Consider the following 17,718-nt stretch of genomic DNA (forward strand, 5'->3'; position numbering starts at 1 on the left):
AGAAAGTCAGGAATTTTGCCGAGTGCATAATGAAGCAGCCTTAAGTTTTGTTACGAATAAAAATCAGGTGAATTAGGTAGAAGTTTGAAAGTATGGCTAAAGGGCTGAGACAGCCGGCAAATTGTCCTGCGCTGGATGAGTGTTTCATGTCAATGATTTCTATCAAAAATATGTTTCTGAAATGTTAACACATATACTGGTTACGGTTTGAGCATGGAGGTTGTCATGGTTTACACAACGCGGAAAACTGAATGGTTGGGGATTGGACTGAAGGTGCTGAAAATCAGTCAGCAGTTCCTTGTTTACATGATATATATAAAAAACTATAACTCGGGACACATTTTAACCTCACGAGCACTTCAACGCTTAAAATTAAAATACGCCGTCAATCACCCCGCAGGACGGCCACATGCTTGCGCTTCCACGACACGTTTCACGCATGGAATTCCGTCACTCGGCGCCATTGGTCGTTGAGGTTACGTCAGCTCGCTGATTGGATACATTGATGGGATCACGTGAGACCATTGAGCTGTTACCTGTCAGGCTGATGTATGTGTACATTGGATGGTGTAGTTTGCAGTTGAAGTTACGAGTCCGGTCGCTTTAAAGATGTTTCAAGAACTGAATAATATTCTTAATACAACTCCCGAAACGTGTGAGCAGGTAATGAGCTCTCTTACCGTTCCAGGCTTCCTGCAGAATGTGTCGGGGTGTGGGGAATGCACTGATTAAACCGGGATTGGCGGCAGAATTGAGCTTTTCTAGGGCCGCGGTGGGAATGAGAGAAAGCATACCCTTCTCTAAGTCAGTCGCTCCTCTAGTAGTGGAAACTAGAGTTGTGCTCAAGACTGCAGGAAATTGTAGACGCAGCCCAGCACGTCACATAAAGCAGCTTCTCTCTGTGGACTGCTTTTGCTGCCTTGATAAAGCAGCCAATATAATCAAAAGCCCCACTTTTCCTAGACACACACAAAATGCTGGAGGATCTCAGCAGGCCAGGCAGCATCAATGGAAAAGAGTATAGCCGACGTTTCGGGACGAAACCCTTCGGCCTACTGAGCTGCTCCAGCATTTTGTGTGTGTTTCTCGGATTTCCAGCGTCTGCAGATTTTTTGTTGTTTGTGATTGAATTACTACTCTTCCTAGACATTCTCTCTCCTTCCATCAGGCAGAACATATTAAAAAACCTGAAAATACATCTTTCCAGTCTCAAGGACAGCATCTAATACGACTGAACGGCCCTCCAGTACAATAACATGGACTTTTGACCTCACATTCTAACTCATTAAGGTCTTGCCCTTATTGTCTACCTGCATTGCACTTTCTCTGTATGTGTAACACTTTATTCTGCTTTTTGTTGTTCTCCCATGTACTATCTCCATGAACTGATCTGTATGGACGGATAACTAAGCTAGTTTTTCCCCTGTGGCTTAATATGTTTCAATTTACTATTGAAATATTTGTTCCCCTACCTGTAGCTAATTTTCTTTACTTTGTGATTGGTGCTTGTGCTTTCAGCTACCTTGATCTCAAAAATCTTAAACTGTATTCACACTTTACCTAATTCTCTTTTATACAGCTGTGCTTAAAGTTCTTGCATTTGACCAAGATATTTATTGGCCACTTGTCCAATATTTGCTGTGATTTTGTCAAAATTAATTAATACTGCATTTCTAGGATGCCATAGTATCGTGTGCGCTATATGAATATTATTTCTACAGCTGGTCACAATGAGACAAACTGTGAGCCTCATTTAAGATTAGGAGATCCTAAAATACAAAATATTACAATACAGAAAATTATTAGAAAATTCAAGACTATTTCCTGTTGTCATTCTGATATCTTGGCATCCTTCTCTGCTTTAGAACTATAGCATACAGGCAGCCATTAAGTCCACAGTAGATCATTTCAAATGTACAATGGTGTTTTCCTCAAGACTCTCCATTGCAGTACATCTTCTGCTTTGACTCTGCACTATTTTATTTTAGTGAGGAACAGGCCCTTCCAACCCAGTGAGCCACACCACTCAGCAACCAACCTAGTTAACGCTGGCCTAATTACAGGACAATTTACAATGTCCAGTTAAACTACTAACAGGGGTACGTCTTTGTGAATGAAGCCAGAGCACCCAGAGGAAACTCACACATTCACGGGAGGAACGTACAAACTGGACAGGAAATCGCGGAATTGAACTCTGAACTCCAGTGTCCCCAGTCGCACTAACTGGTGCACTACTATTATGAAGTTGCTCCATATCTTCCTAGTCACAATCTTGACAGGAATTTAAATTGATCTTTGTAACTAGCCTACAGACTACACAAAATAACTATTTGCATTTTCTTTACCTCTTCCTACTTAGTATCATAAGTTAAATTTAATGTATACTACTTTTTGGTTATGTAGTCGTGGTCTTCTGACCAAATTTAATTGCTTATCAGTCTATTCTGAATGTAGAGATATTCTCTATGTTCCCTATGGCTTTTATATGTGGAAGGTCTAAAATCATTTAACTGATGAAACAGAAAATGCTGCAAGTATTCAGCAGATTTGGCATCACCTTGAAGACAGTTAATGTTAAAGAAAGAGAGAGCTGGAGGAAATCAGAAGGTTGGGCAGAACCTGTGGAAGAAGAGGAATGGTTGATGATTTGGATCAAGTCCTGATCCTGCATGCATTTATTACTGTAAACTTCCCTATCCAGAATTACTGTGAAGATTAAAGATAGTCAGTGTCCTTTCTTGAATTGTCATCGGCATTCCTCAAATCTGCTCAGTTATCTCCATCTTAGTGTTTTGTTTCTGTGTCAAATCTGGGATATTGGGATTTTTTCACACCAATAACATCACAACTGCACCCCACCCACCTTACCAATCGACCATCTCTTCCTAGATCATTAAATACTGGTTCACGTTGACCCTTTCTTATACTTGTAGTGAATTCTTTTCCTTCCTTCCACCATTCCTTTGATGTCTATTTTTATTTTGTTTGAGATACAGTGCTGAGCGGGTCCTTTGGTCCAACGAGCCGAACTGTCCAGCAACCGCTATGCTACAATGGCATTTTTGTTACACGTTGGCTCTTATTGCATCCAGGTATATTGCCTCAAAATGTCTCGATCTTGTTAAAGAAGAACATAACTTGTAATACTCTTCTTCAAGTAAAGAAATAAAATAAAATCAGTAAACACAAGATCAATTGAGAAAACTGGAGCTAATGCTTCAGATACATTGCTCATTGTCAGTTATGAAAAAATTATGAATCAACTGCGAGGGTTTAAAGATGGAGCAGGAGATATATGAGGTGATTGATAGAAAAGTTCAAGACTAATGAAAGCTCACCAAGATGAATTTGAGAAGTTACCAAAAAACTCCGTAAGCGCAATATATATATATCTTGTTTTGTATTCACTTCCTCCTAATCCTACTCTATGTAACTTGGTTGGTTTTCAGCTTTTGTCTTGGCTTCCGAGGCTACACAATATTTTTCAATACTGATTTTTGTTGTGACATTCAAATCTGGCCACTTGGTGCTGCTGTAGATAGCTCCACAAACTTGTTTCGCAATATAGAAAGAAATCAAAGAGAATTTAGAACTTTGAAGAATATTCATGATGTCCAGGCTTTTAAAGTTCAAAGTAAAGGTATTATCAAAGTATGCACGTATTACCATATACTACCTTGGCTTTCTTTTCTTGGAAGCATATACAGGAAAAAGGAAATGTAATGGAATTTTATGAAGAAACTATATGTGCAGATAAAGACTGACAAACAGTTAATGTGCAAAAGAAGACAAACTGTCCAAATTAAAAAAAAAAGCATGAGTTGCAAAAGAGTTCTTTAAAGTGAGTCTGTAGGTCATAGAATCAGTGCAAAGTAGTGATAAATTCTGCTATTCATGCCATTTCAAGGCTCCTGTTTCTCCTGCCCGATAGTAGTAGCGAGAAGAGGGTATGGTCTGAATAGTGGGGTTGGCTGATCATAGACACAGATTTCCTGTGGCCATGCTCCATGTGAATGTACTCACTGGTAGAGAGGACTTCATGATGGGCTGGGCTGTATCCACCATTTTCTGTAGGATTTTCCATTTGATGTTGGTCACTTGATCAGAAAGAAGTTACTGTGCTACGTTTACCACTTACTGGTTTGTGTGTCATGTGATAAATTTAATTTCAAAGCCTACTCAATACCTTCCAAATTTCTACTCTTAGACTTTTTCAGGGCTCCATGATTTCTTCATTTCCTGATGGTCAGAAATTAGCTGCGTCCTCTCAGTGCAGTCTTAGCCTGGCTCTTTCACCTGGCTGGTTAGTTTTTGTTAAATGCTAATCTCCTTGCTGTTGTTGTAATTTTCAATCAGTGCTTGTCACAATGTCAGTCTTATGAGCAAGATCTTTCGGATAAGAAAATGGCGTAGAATGTTACAGTGGTGACCTACTATATTCTGTTGTCTTTAATTTCTTTCATCCCACTTCCCTTGATGTGCACTATTGAAGTTCCTTCTTCAAAAAAGACAAGTCATTTTTAAAATCATTTGTTGTTATCAAATTTTGATGGAATCTTTCTTTGTCTCTTTTTTCTGGAACTTTGAGGGAGGAGTGTTTTAGCTTTTTTTAAAACTTAATATCCTAAAGGTGAATTAATTGAAGCACATGTTTACAACCTGTATTTTTTTATATATAAATGATGATGAAACTTGTATACTGCCCTGAGGATGTTTGTATGTAGATTAGCTTTGGCTTGTTACAGGTGTGTTTAAGGTAAATGGGATGATTGTAATATTTATGGCAGGTGGATAGGGCATGAGAAGATAAGGAGAATGATTATAAATCTGTTTGCCAGTAGGCAATGTGTAATTAGCATTGTAAAATAGCATTCCTGCAGAAAGTGGGCTGCTCACTTTATCAGCACACACAAAATGCTGATGGAACACAGCAGGCCAGGCAGCACCTATAGGAAGAATGCGACAGTGCTTCTTCCTATAGGTGCTGCCTGGCCTGCTGTGTTCCACCAGCATTTTGTGTGTGCTGTTTGAATTTCCAGCATCTGCAGATTTCCCCATGTTTGCACACTTTATCACTTCACAGTTATAATGTATTACTTTAGACATTATAGTCACTTAAGGTGTTGGGAATGGGAGTAGCTGTTTACGCATGGAAAAGTTACACAGGTAACACCATTCATATTGAAATGTGCTCTTTGCTTCACATGACCAGGGCGCAGCTTAATAGCTCATGAAAGATCTTCAACCGGTAAAATAATGTTTTTCTTTCTCCATGGATTTGGTAGTTGTCCATCGTGTGCGACAATGACAGAAAAGATGTGCAGGAGAGTTGTTAAAATGGAAAAGCCATTGCACTGGGGCATTTCTGCTCTCTTGACCTCAGAAGTTCGGGTCAAGTAACACAAAGGGCATCACAAACTGGGGTCTTTCTCGGTTACACTGGGCAACTGTGATGCCTTCTGTGCCTTGTCGTGTTCTTCTGTCTCTACGGAGCGTTGCGGTACTGCCTTCCGTGCTGTTGGATCTCACTGTAGATCTCATCCGCCCAGTCTGCCAGAGGTGACTTCACGTGCTGGGACAGGCATGTCCCTATCTCACTGGGGTATGAGGCCTCCGGCTACCCTCACCTGGTTTAGCCTGCCTGTCGAAGCGTTGTACCAGGGTGTAGCCGCAGTCGCAGGTAAGCAGCTGACTGGAGCTGAGTGTCCAGTGGGGACCAAAAGTGAGTGATCTGCCCCAGAATGGACACAGCAAGCCCCTTCACCAGAGGTGCTGCACCTTCCTGGACACCTCATACTCCCCTCTCCATGGTGAAATCTTGATGTACAGTATTTTTGGTTCTTTTCCTATTGAGACTGGAGACTAAGGATAAATCTGACTGAGGGTTTCTGTGGGGGGGGGAGTGGGGGTATCATGAACTGGGGACCCAACATTAAAGATGGCCATTCATGAATAAAACTGGTCACCGCATTTATCACATGTAGTTGGTGTAAAAAGAGGCTTGAAATGGAGGAAAATGATGCTGATCTGGGCAAATGGGGTTTTTAGAACTTAGATCGATTCTCTTAACTTAAGAATGCCATAAAGAATATGGAGTTAGGTGAAGGATCATGGTGTAAACAAAGAGAAGGGAATGCCTCGGATGTTTAGTGAAATCCATAATCTCGAAAGCTGTCATATACAACTTTGCAAGATGAAACAATTGTAAAAATGAGAAAGAAGGAAGGCAGCAGAAAGGAAAATATAGACTAGTTAGTCTGACCTCAGTGGTTGGGAAGATGTTGGAGTCAATTGTTAAGGATGAGTTTATGGAGTACTTGGTGACAAATGACAAGATAGGACAAAGTCAGCATGGTTTCTTTACTGGAAAATCTTGTCTAACGAGCTTGTTGGAATTCTTTGAGGAGAATACAGGTAGGGTAGATAAAGAGGATGTAGTGCATGTTGTATATTTGGACTTTCAGAAGGCCTTTGACAAGACACCATACATGAGGCTGCTTACCAAGTTAAGAGCCCATGGTACTACAGGAAAGTTACTAGCATGATTAGAGCATTGGCTGATTGGTAGGGGGCAGCGAGTGGGAATAAAAGGATCCTTATCTGATTGGCTGCCAGTGACTAGTGGTGTTCCGCAGGGTTTGGTGATGGGACCACTTCTTTTTATGCTGTATATCAATGATTTAAATGATGGAATAGATGACTGTGGCCAAGTTTGCAGATGATATGAAGATTGGTGGAGGGGCTGGTAGTGTTGAGGAAGCGGGTAGGCTGCAGAAGGACTTAAACAGATTAGGAGAATGGGCAAGAAAGTGGGAAATAAAATACACTGTTGGTAAATGCATGGTCATGTACTTTGGTAGAAGAAATAAACATGTAAATGATTTTCTAAATGGGGAGAAAATCCAAAAATCTGCGATACAAAGGGATTTGGGAGTCCTTGTGCAGAACACCCTAAAGGTTAACTTGCAGATTGAGTTGGTGGTGAGGAAGGCAAATGCCATGTCAGCATTCATTTCTAGAATACAAGAGCAAGGATCTGATGCTAAGGCTCTATAAGGTACTGGTGAGGCTTCATTTTGAGTATTGTAAAGAATGCTGGGCTCTTCAACTTAAAAAAAGATGTATTAGAGGGGTTCAGAGGAGGCTCACAAGGATGATACCAGGAATGAAAGGGTTATCATATGAGGAACGTTTGATGGCTCTGGGTCTTTACTCATTGGAATTTAGATGGATGAGAAAGGGTCTCATTGAAACCTTTTGAATGTTATGTTACGTACCCCGTAACTGTGTGTCCAACCAGCAAAAATAGAAGTATCCGTTGGAGTCTGGTACTATTTTCAAAACAGTGTTTATTAGTAAAATATACAAATCAATATCAACAATGCAAATATACAGATAATACACGTTAGCAATACTAAACCTAAAAGTGTGGGTATAATAATAACCAATAATAAACAAGTTCTATCGTCTGGGGATAAGGAATTATCATGGGAAAGTATAAAGTTCAGTTCATGTAGGCTGAGGTAGTTGTTGGTCGACGTGTTGTAATTGTTGGAGAGAGAGAGAGAGAGCAAGCGAGCAAACAGTGACAGCTATTGACTTGCAAACCTTCCTTTACGATCTTGATCTGCCGATGTGTTGTTGTGGCCATTCATGTATGACCCCTCTGTCCTTTAGCTAGACCGTTCTTCTATGGTGGACTTGTCACCCAGGCAAGGGTGGACACACACACACACACACACACACACACAAGCCCCCACCGGCCTCGCTATAAATACTGGGAGTTAAAATTGACCGATCCTTCGTTCGGTCTCCGATGCCCCACACTTTACTCATGGGTTCCAACACTTAAGCAGTGCTCACCAGTGTGTCTCTTGGTGCGTCTCCTGGTGTGTCTGAGGGGTGTCTCCCCAGACCTCACTTTTATGCCTACTCACGGGGTCTCAGGTGTCAAATAGTTTTGAATGGCTTAGTCCATCAAACCAGCCCACTCCGGCTGTCCACTGAGGAATCTTAATGAACAGAATAGTACCAAGTAAACAGCCCTCTCCAAAAGACATAACAGTAAATCAATGGCTCCTCTCCTCTCTTATCAGCAGCAGATGTTCCAACTTGTTTTCCTCTTATCTGTGTCTCTCTCTTATTCTTTCTCATGAGCAGCGTGGTAACAGTAAAAGTTTGTTATTCTCCCAGGGGAGGGGGAAACATGGGCAACTCTGTACCCTTCTGCCCATCAGAGTTGTTCATTCTTCATAACAGTTAAAAGGCCTAGACGGAGTAGATGTGGAAAGAATGTTTCCCATGGTGGGGGAGTCTGGATAAGAGGGCACAGCCTCAAGAGAGAGGAGCTTACATTTAAAACAGAAGTGGAGAAATTTCATTTGCCAGAAGATGGTGAAGTTGTGGAATTTATTACCACAGGCAGCTGTGAAGGCCACGTCGTCGGGTGTATTTAAGGCAGAGCTTGATAGGTCCTTGACTGGACATGGCATCAAAGGTTACGAAAAAGTTTAGGAAAAAGGCTGGGGAGTGGGGCTGACGAGGGGGATAAAAAAATGATCAGCCATGTTTAAATGGCAGAACAGACTTGGTGGGTGAAATGGCCTAATTTTACTGTCTTATGGTCTAAATCCTTATCCCCTCTCAGGCCCTGCTCTTCCTCACCTGCCGGCCAACCCTTTGGTTTCTCCATTACACTGATGTGAACTTCCCTCTGATGGTGAGATATCGCAGAGTGTGTGGAAGGTAACTCATATAGGAATCTTGCTCTTAATGTTTTCCTTTTATTTTCTGAAACAGGGAATAAGTGTACTCCTTTGTGACAAGCAGACTGATGGAGGTTTCCTTGTGCATCATTTCCTTTCTTTTTATCTCAAAGGTGAGTGGTGTTTCCGACTTGGGTGCAACTTTGTATTTGGTGTGTGCAGAATGCCAGAAGTCCTATGCTCCTGAACACATTAAGCTTTCTGAGGTTGTACAGGTTCTTTTAGTGGAATAAGTATCTCGCTGATTTCAAGAGCTCATGTCATTATTCTGACCCACCTTTTTATTCTGGTATCTTCCCACTTCCTTCTCAGTCCTGAAGAGGGTCTCAGCCCAATACATTGACTGGTTGCACTTTTTATAGATGCTGCCTGGCCTGCTGAGTTACTCTGGCATTTTGTGTGCGTTGCTTTGGATTTCCAGCATCTGCCGACTCTCTTGTGTTTACGATTGGACACATCATTATTGTGTGTTGTGATGGATGGATGGAGGCTGGTTTATCATGGAATATCCAAGGTCAATTGAGATAACATACATACATTATAGCCGCCTCTGTTTATTCTGACAAGAATATATAATGTTGACTGTTTATTTATGATTAAAATTTAAGTTCTGGAAATACCTATCAGGTTCCATGCTATCTGTATGCAGATGTCTACTTTCAGGTCAATGGCCTTTCATTAGAAGTGAGAATAATTGGAATTAAGTTTTATGATTAAGAAAGCAAGATAAGATAACAGGAAAGAAAGATGACTTGCTGTAAGGTAGAATTAACGCAAGGAGAAATGAATTGATAAAAGGTATGATCTTGCAAGATTAAAGAGACTTCTCCTTGAACATATTTAAAGATTTTTCCTCAACTGCTGTCTGTGGTAGAGAATTTCGCTGGTTCACCAATCTGAAGAAGTTTCTCCTTATTTGAAAAAGGATCTACTGATTTTCACGGCATACATGATGAATAAACTGTTCTTTGGCTTCCAGCCAGGTACAGATATCAATTTTAACTGAAGCTACAGTGACAAACTCTGCCAACTTCATCGGGAATGATGCCTGGGCTTGTCTAGTCCAGAAGCATTAAAACCCCTGTCGTCTGTCCCTCTGGATTGGTCAGTCCTCTTCCAACCAGGTTTCCGCTGTCCCACCTTGCTTATATTTGAATTCCAGTTCTTACTTGGATCAAGACCTTCGTCTTTGTTAAAATTCTTTTCCTCCAATTTTATCTCAATGGCTTCCTTCACCAGGCGGTCCCAAAAGCCATTGGTGCAGCAGAGTAGTTTTGTGCTTTCGTAGTCAGTCCCGTGGCCGTTATGTGTTCTGCTACTACCAATTTCTCCAGGTAAGCCAAATGATTAATCCAATTAAAGTCAAGGTGGGACAGCAGAAACTGATTGGATGTGGACTAACCAATCTGGAGGGATGAATGACTGGGATATAAATACCACGGGACTAGACATGCCCAGTCATCATTCCTCATGAAGATGGCAGAGTTTGTTATCGAAACATCTGTTAAAATCAATACCTGCACCCAGCTGGAAACCTGAGAAGAGTTTATTTCAACTTATTAAATTCCTAAATTCCTACCTTCTATACTTAGGCTGTAACTCTTAGTTTTGGACTAGCCTACCAAAGGAACTTCCTTACTACATTTACTCTGTTCTGTCTGTCTAGATTTTCTAAGCTTCAATGAGTTCCTCTGTAATTTCTTGAAACTCTAGTGGATATAAGCTCAAACATCCCAATCCTTCATTCTCTGTCAGTCTTGGAATTTTTGGAATCACTCTAGTAAACCTCGTTGTATTCCCTCTATAGCAGGAGTTCCTAACCTTTTTTATGCCATGGACCAATACCATTAAGCAAGGGGTCCATGGATGCCAAGTTGGGAACCCCTGCCCTATAGCAAGAATATCCTTCCTCTGATGAGGACAAAATCACAATACTCAGGGTATAGTGTCATCAAAGCCAGACGCAGTTGATGAAAGACATTCCTGCTCCTGTACTCAAATCCTCCTGCTATGAAGAACAACATATCATATTCTTCCTTCAACAGCTGCTGCAAATGCATGCTTATTTTCATTTATTAGTGTACCATGACACCCAGTACATGTTGTACTTCTTCCTTGACTAATCTACCACTTTTTTGATAATAATCTGCTCCTTTGTTTTTTGCTATCAAAGTGGATTTTCTCTCAAGTCAAGTTCATTGCCATTTAGCTGTATCCATTTGTTTACATGTCGTCATATCTGTCAGACATTTGCCTGTCCAAACCGCACTCCAGCCTTTCGACATACTCATCAAAGCTCGAATCCCCACCCACATTTGTGTCATCACAAACCTGGAGATAATACATCTACATTTAATCCTCTCATCTTAATTTTTGGTGGATATTTTTAAAAGCTGCACTACCACATCATTCACTGTCTACCTTTTGGAAAAAGACCCATTTATACCTATGGATTACTTATTGTTTGCTAATCTGTTCTCTGCTTCTAATATCTTGGTCTCAAAATAACATGCTTTAATTTTGTACACCAATCTCTTAAAGTCCATATATCTATTCTTCCTCCCCTCCCTCCCCCCCCATCCATTCAACCAAATGCATATTCAAGAAATGCCAGGAAACGTCAAGTACATCTTCCTTTTCATAAATGCATGCTGACTTTGAGAGTTGCTATCACTGTCTTCCAATACTCAGCTATTACAGAATTTTCCCACTACCAATGTCAGTGTAAATGTTCAATAATTCCATTTTCTTTCCTTCTTTATAAATAGTGATGTTATATTAATTGCCCTCCAATCTACAGAAACTGATTCATTTTCAAATCTACTATTTCTATAGTCATTCCCTTAATCACCATGGGAATGTTCAATTCCATAGGGATTTATTGTCCTTCAATCCTTCCAGTTTCCTTCACTGCATTTCTCTACTAAAAATGCTTTCCTCAGTTCCTCCCCTCACAACATGCTAAATTTCCTCACGTTTCCTGTGGTTTCTTCATTTGTGAAAACAGAGCCAGAAAACCCTTCATTTTTCTCCTCTTCCCACCAACGCTCCTCATGTTCTGAGCAAGAATTGCTAACCCAATACATTGACGTTTCTCCTTGCATGGATATTGTTCGGTTAGTTGTGTTCTTTCAGCATTTGCTTTTATTTGTTTGGTTTGTGTGACATTTCTTTCCTGTTATAAATTCCCCTTCTGATTGCCTTCACAATTTCTGTTCCTCAGTGTACCTACATAATCTTTTACAGTCACGTTTTATGTTCTGTGTAAGCTTGTTTTCGTACTCTACCTTCCTCCTCTCAATTAATCCTTTGATGCTCCTTTTATTCAGTTCCCATCTGCTCCCTGTCCTCAGCTCTGTTGCTTTTTCAGGGCAGTTTATACATTCTCTCTCTTGAATTCTGTACAAATCCAGTTGAAGTTCAACCATTCTGATCCTGCAGTGGCTGGTCCAACATTAACCCTTAAATATGATTTCTGATCTCTCCCAACCCCGGTTTCATATTATTGTAATTTCCTTCACTTAGACTCAGAATTTTCAACATAAATCAACAACGTATGTTTCCATCTTAATGAAGTATTCTTTCGTATGATGGTGCAAAGCCACCTCGAGAAAAGCTTTCAGATTGCTAATTCATCCATTTTCTGAGGGCAGCAGGATATCGTAGCAGTTGGCAAAATGTATTACAGTACCAGTGACACAATTCCTGCTGCTCTCTGTAAGGAGTTTGTACATTCTCCCCATGAATGCATGGGGTTCCTTTGGATGTTCCAGTTTTCTAACACATTCCAAAGCTGTGCAGTGATTTGGTCACATGGATGTAATTTGGCAGCGCTTGCTCATTGGACTGGGAGGGCCTGTTACTATGCTGTATCTCTAAATTACTCACTGACGAGTTTAGGATGGCCTGCTTGCTTTCTGATTGGTTCCTCTATCTATAGGCCTAGAAAAGCCACTATTATTTCTAATATGCTGTACGTGTGGATTCAAGAGGACCATGATTACTGACGTTACCTTTTGTAAGTGCCTCTAATTTTATATTTAATGTCATCCCCAGCATCACTACTGAGTCCCGATGAATGGTCTCGGCCTGAAACATTGACTGTTTACTCTTTTCCACTGATGCTGCCTGACCTGCTGCGTTTCTCCAGCATCTTTTGTGCTTTGCTTAGACTTCCAGCATCTGCAGATTTTCTCGTGTTTGTGATTGGACGACCACTGTTTAAAGGTCCAAGTAAAATTCCCACTAGTACTTTCTGCCCCTTGGTATTTTTAGCTCTAGCCATACGGGTTTGATATGATCCAAATCAGTATCCTTCCAGTGTTGTGCTTTAACTCCTCTTTAACCAGCCAAGGTGCATTACTGCCTTTTCCTTTTTTTGCCTGAATTTCCTAAGTAGTAAACACCCTTTTATATTCTGCACAATTGTTTTGTTTTGTCATAAGCACAAGTGCATGTATGCGCAGGTGAAATGAAAAACTGACTTGCAGCAGTTCTAATCCTAATTCAGCTCTAGCCATGTCTCTCTCTCTCTCTCTCTCTCTCCTAAATTCCAATTATTATACCCATTTTTGTTCATAATTCATCCACATTATTGCAAATGCTCTGCACATTAAACACAAGGCCTGAGAATCAGAATCAGATTTATCGTCACTGACATATGTTGTGAAATTTGTTATTTTGCTACAGCAGTGCAGTGCGAATTCATGAGAATTACTGTAAGTTAATAAATAAATGGTGCAAAAGGTGAATAACAAGGTAGTATTCATGGGCCATTCAGGAATCTGTTGGTAGAGGGAAGAAGCTGTTCTTAGATCTTGGACTGTGGGTCTTCAGGCTCCTGTACCAACCCCCCGATGTGAAGAGGGCATGCATCAGAAGATGAGGGTCTGTAATGATGGATGCCACCTTGATACCTCTTGGAGGTGGTGGGGCAGTATGTGCCAGTGATGGGACTGGTAGAACTACAACCCTCTGCAACCTTTTTGTGATTCTGTGCACTGGAGACTCCATAGCAGACTGTGATATAACTAATCAGATTGCTGTCCACTGTGGATTTGCACTTAAGACTTTTTGTCTGCTTGGCATCATTTTGCACTGTGTTCCACTTGATTTTCATCCTCCATTTCTGTCTTCCACTTGTGCTTTTACTCTCCTGTTCTTTGTTTTTCTTTCCTCTGCCTCAAATATCATAGGTTTCCTTTCTTCTGCCTTCTTGCCTAATCCCTTCTTGACAGCACAAGAAAACATTCCCCCAGGATGTTGGCCCTGTTTCTGCCCAAGTGCAAACTTTCCAACTTTTACTGGTCCAACCTTTCCAGAACTATGTCCCATTGTTGGAGGAGTCTGAGCCTCTGCACTTTACACAATTCCTCTAGCCACGTACTAAGCTGATGTTTCATCCTCTTTTTGCTAACTAGCATGTGGCACTAGTAGGGATCCTGAAAATACTACCTTTTTCTAGCTTTTAATTTACTTTGTTTCCTTAATTTCAGCTTGAAAAACCTCATCTTTTTTAACTGCCATTAGTATGGATATATACATAAAATTGACTGTTCACCCCCTCCCCTACAGAATGTCCTGCAGCCACTCATAACATCCTTGACCCTGCCACCAAAGTTACAACATACTATCTTAGAATCTTGCATCTGGCCACAGAAATTCCTGTTCTTCCTCTTTGCAGTTGACTATGCCATCTTAATCCCTGTAATTTTAGATGTCTTCTCACTGTCCTTTATACCATCAATATTAGTGTCATCTGCAAGCCTTGTGGATTGTGAGCTTGCTGCCTCGGATTCCTGGTAATCCTCGGATTTTTATATACTGTGCATTGACTATGGAATACATTTTGCAAACACATCCGAGACTAATCTTCTGCTCACTTTACTTTCTTTCATTCACTCATTCATATTTCTCTTACTTCTCCAAGGAAATCAGCTGTAAGTATTAGACCTGCTCAGTGTGGCATACTTAAAGATTTGTTGATGATTTCATCCCTTCTATTTGGAGATTGGATATAATATGGGCCTAAGTTTGTTTAGGCTCTTCAGATTTTCCATGAGTCATATTTTAAAATAAACATTCCTGTGGAGTATAGTTTCTCCTTGTAAAGAATCCAGCATTAGAATAAAGCAACTGTATTGGGGGGGGGGGGGGGGGTAATTGTAGCTGAGGTCTCTTCACTTGCAACCGGAAAGACTAAATTTGCCATGTGAAGGGTGTGATCCTCAAGTTCAAGTTCACAAGCTTATTGTTATTCAACTGGATACATATGCACAGCCAAATGAAGTAATGTTCCTCCGGACTAAATGCACAATACTGTACATATAACACGTAAAGTAATATTACCATAAGTTAACAGATAATAAAATAAGTTTTATTCTCCATGTGCTCATCAAAATGTATTTCAGGTCAGGTCTATTGGCATCTACCTGTATATATGTGTATATTTCACATATATAACCATATAATGTATACAGAAACGAGATGTTTCTCTTTTAAAGCACTGCAGTACACATAACCCACATACCTTATCATAGCTTATAAAGGTAAGGATAAAATCTACATAGGAATCACACCTAAATACTAAAGTGTATTTGAGTTTTCCATTGAACCAGCTAGTGAATAGAAACATTTTTGAAGGTTTTCGTTGCTCCCTTCCTCTCTAGCTCCTTTTGTTCTCACTCACATGATTGTGGCATGCAAGCCTTTCATCCTTTTCTTCAAAGAACAAGAATTGTAAGTTGTATATTGTATACATTCTCTGATATAAAATGGAACAAGTGAATTAAGATGATAGAGAACAGAATACATAAGAATTTGCAGGACCTTTGAAAAAGGCAAATATGTAAAGGAAAAGAATTTGATTAGTGGAGCTAATATTGGCACTAGTGGAATGGTGGGAGTGGAAGGTATGAGTGGCAGATAAAGTGAAGATGTGGGGCTCTCAACAAATCAGAGGCCAAAGTAAAGGTTCTTTGTCAAAAGTAAAGTTAACTTGCAGTCAGACTGTCAGGAAGGGCGGGTAGTGATGGGACTTTGCAGCCAACAGGCTGAGTTTTAAAATATCAGGGATGCAGAATGAGAAAGGATGGCAAATAATGGTACTCAAGGTGTTATACCTGAATGTGTGTAGTATAAGGAAGGGTAAGACAAAGGAAAACATGCCAATCCTTATAGAGGGATCAGAAGTGGAGAGAGTGAGCAGCTTGAAGTTCCTGGATGTCCAGGTTTCTGAGGATCTAACCTGGTCCCAACATATTGATGTAGTCATAAAGAAGGCAAGGCAGCGGCTATACTTCATTCGGAGTTTGAAGAGGTTTGGCATATCAACAAATACACAAAAAAACTTCTATAGTTGTATCGTGGAGAGCATTCTGACAGGATGTATCACTGTCTAGTATGGAGGGGCTACTGCACAGGACTGAAAGAAGCTGCAGAGGGTTGTAAATCTAGTCAGCTCTGTCTTGGGCACTAGCCTACAAAGTACCCAGGACATATTTAGGAAGTGGTGTCTCAGAAATTCAGCATCCGTTATTAAAGACCTCCAGCACCCAGGGCATGCCCTTTTCTCACTGTTACCATCAGATAGGAGATACAGAATCCTGAAGGCACACACTCAGCGATTCAGGAACAGCTTCTTCCCCTCTGCCATCTGATTCCTAAATGAACATTGAAGCTTTGGACGCTACCTCACTTTAAAAAAAATACAGTATTTCTGTTTTTGCGCATTTTTAAAATCTATTCAATTGATTTGTTTATTATTTTTTAAATTAATTTATTTTTTTCTCTGCTAGATTATGTATTACATTGAACTGCTGCTGCTAAGTTAACAAATTTCACATCACATGCCAGTGATAATAAATCTGATTCAGAGATGATCCTATTGCACTATCACAGATTGCCAGGTATGATGTAGCCATCACTGAATTGTGGCTGAAGGTTGTAGTTGAGAGCTGAATGTTCATCGTTACACGTTATATTGGAGGGATAGGAAGGTAGGCTGAGGAGATCGTGTGGCTATACTGGTAAAGAATGGTAGAAAGGTTTGATGTAGGATTGGAAGATATTGAATCTTTGTGGGTTGAGTTAAGAAACTGCAAAGGTAAAAGGACATTTATGGCAGTTATACACAGGCCTCCCAACAGTGGCTGGGAGGTGGACCACAGATTACAACAGGAAATAGAAAAAACATTGTCAAAAGGACAATGTCATGGGAGATTTTAACATGCAGGTTGATTGGGCAGATCAGGTTGGTCATGGATCTCAAGAGAGTGAGTTTGTTGAATGCCTATGAGATGGCTTTTTAGAGCAGTTTGTTATTCAGCCTACTAGGGAATCAGCTATACTGGATTGTGTGTTATGTAATGAACTGGAGGTGATTAGGGAACTTAAGGTAAAAGAACCTTAGAAGCAGTGATCACAATATGACTGAGTTCAACTTGAAATTTGATAGGGAGAAAGTAAAGTCTAACATAGCAAGAGTGCAGTAAAGAAAGTTACAGTGGTATGAGAGAGGAGTTGGCCAAAGTAAATTGGAAGGAGCTGCTGGCAGGGATGTCAGCAGAGCAGCAAAGTTGTGCATTTCTGGGGGAAAATAGGGAAGGTGCAGGACATATGTATTCCAAAAATGAAGAAATACTCAGTAAAATAGTACAACCATGCCTGACAAGGGAAGTCAAAGCTATTGTAAAAGCAAAAGAGAGGGCATACAACAAAGCAAAAATTAGTGGAAAGATAGAGGATTGGAAAGTTTTTAAAAACCTACAAAGGGCAACTAAAAATCATTAGAAGGGAAAAGATGAAATAGGAAAGCAAGCTGGTAAATATTAAAGTGGATACTAAATTTTTTTCAGATGTGTTTAAAAATAAAAGAAAAATGAGAGTGGATATAATACCACTAGAAAATGAGGCAGGAGAAATAATAAACGGGGGACAAGGAGATGGCTGCTGT

At 40.3% G+C, this 17,718-nt stretch overlaps 1 protein-coding gene across 1 annotated transcript in view; it reads left to right on the forward strand.

Moving 5' to 3' along the window:
* Positions 1-528: 528 nt before the first annotated feature.
* elp6 (elongator acetyltransferase complex subunit 6) overlaps positions 529-17,718 on the forward strand; it is a 43,327-nt gene continuing 26,137 nt past the window's right edge. The window contains exons 1-2 of the mRNA XM_059974406.1: positions 529-663; positions 8,800-8,878. Of these exons, the coding sequence (XP_059830389.1) occupies positions 610-663; positions 8,800-8,878 (133 nt within the window). The 5' untranslated portion in view covers positions 529-609. The remainder of the gene's footprint in view (positions 664-8,799; positions 8,879-17,718) is intronic.

Source organism: Hypanus sabinus, chromosome 1 (genome assembly GCF_030144855.1).
Source record: "Hypanus sabinus isolate sHypSab1 chromosome 1, sHypSab1.hap1, whole genome shotgun sequence".
In the NCBI taxonomy this organism is placed as follows: Eukaryota; Metazoa; Chordata; class Chondrichthyes; order Myliobatiformes; family Dasyatidae; genus Hypanus; species Hypanus sabinus.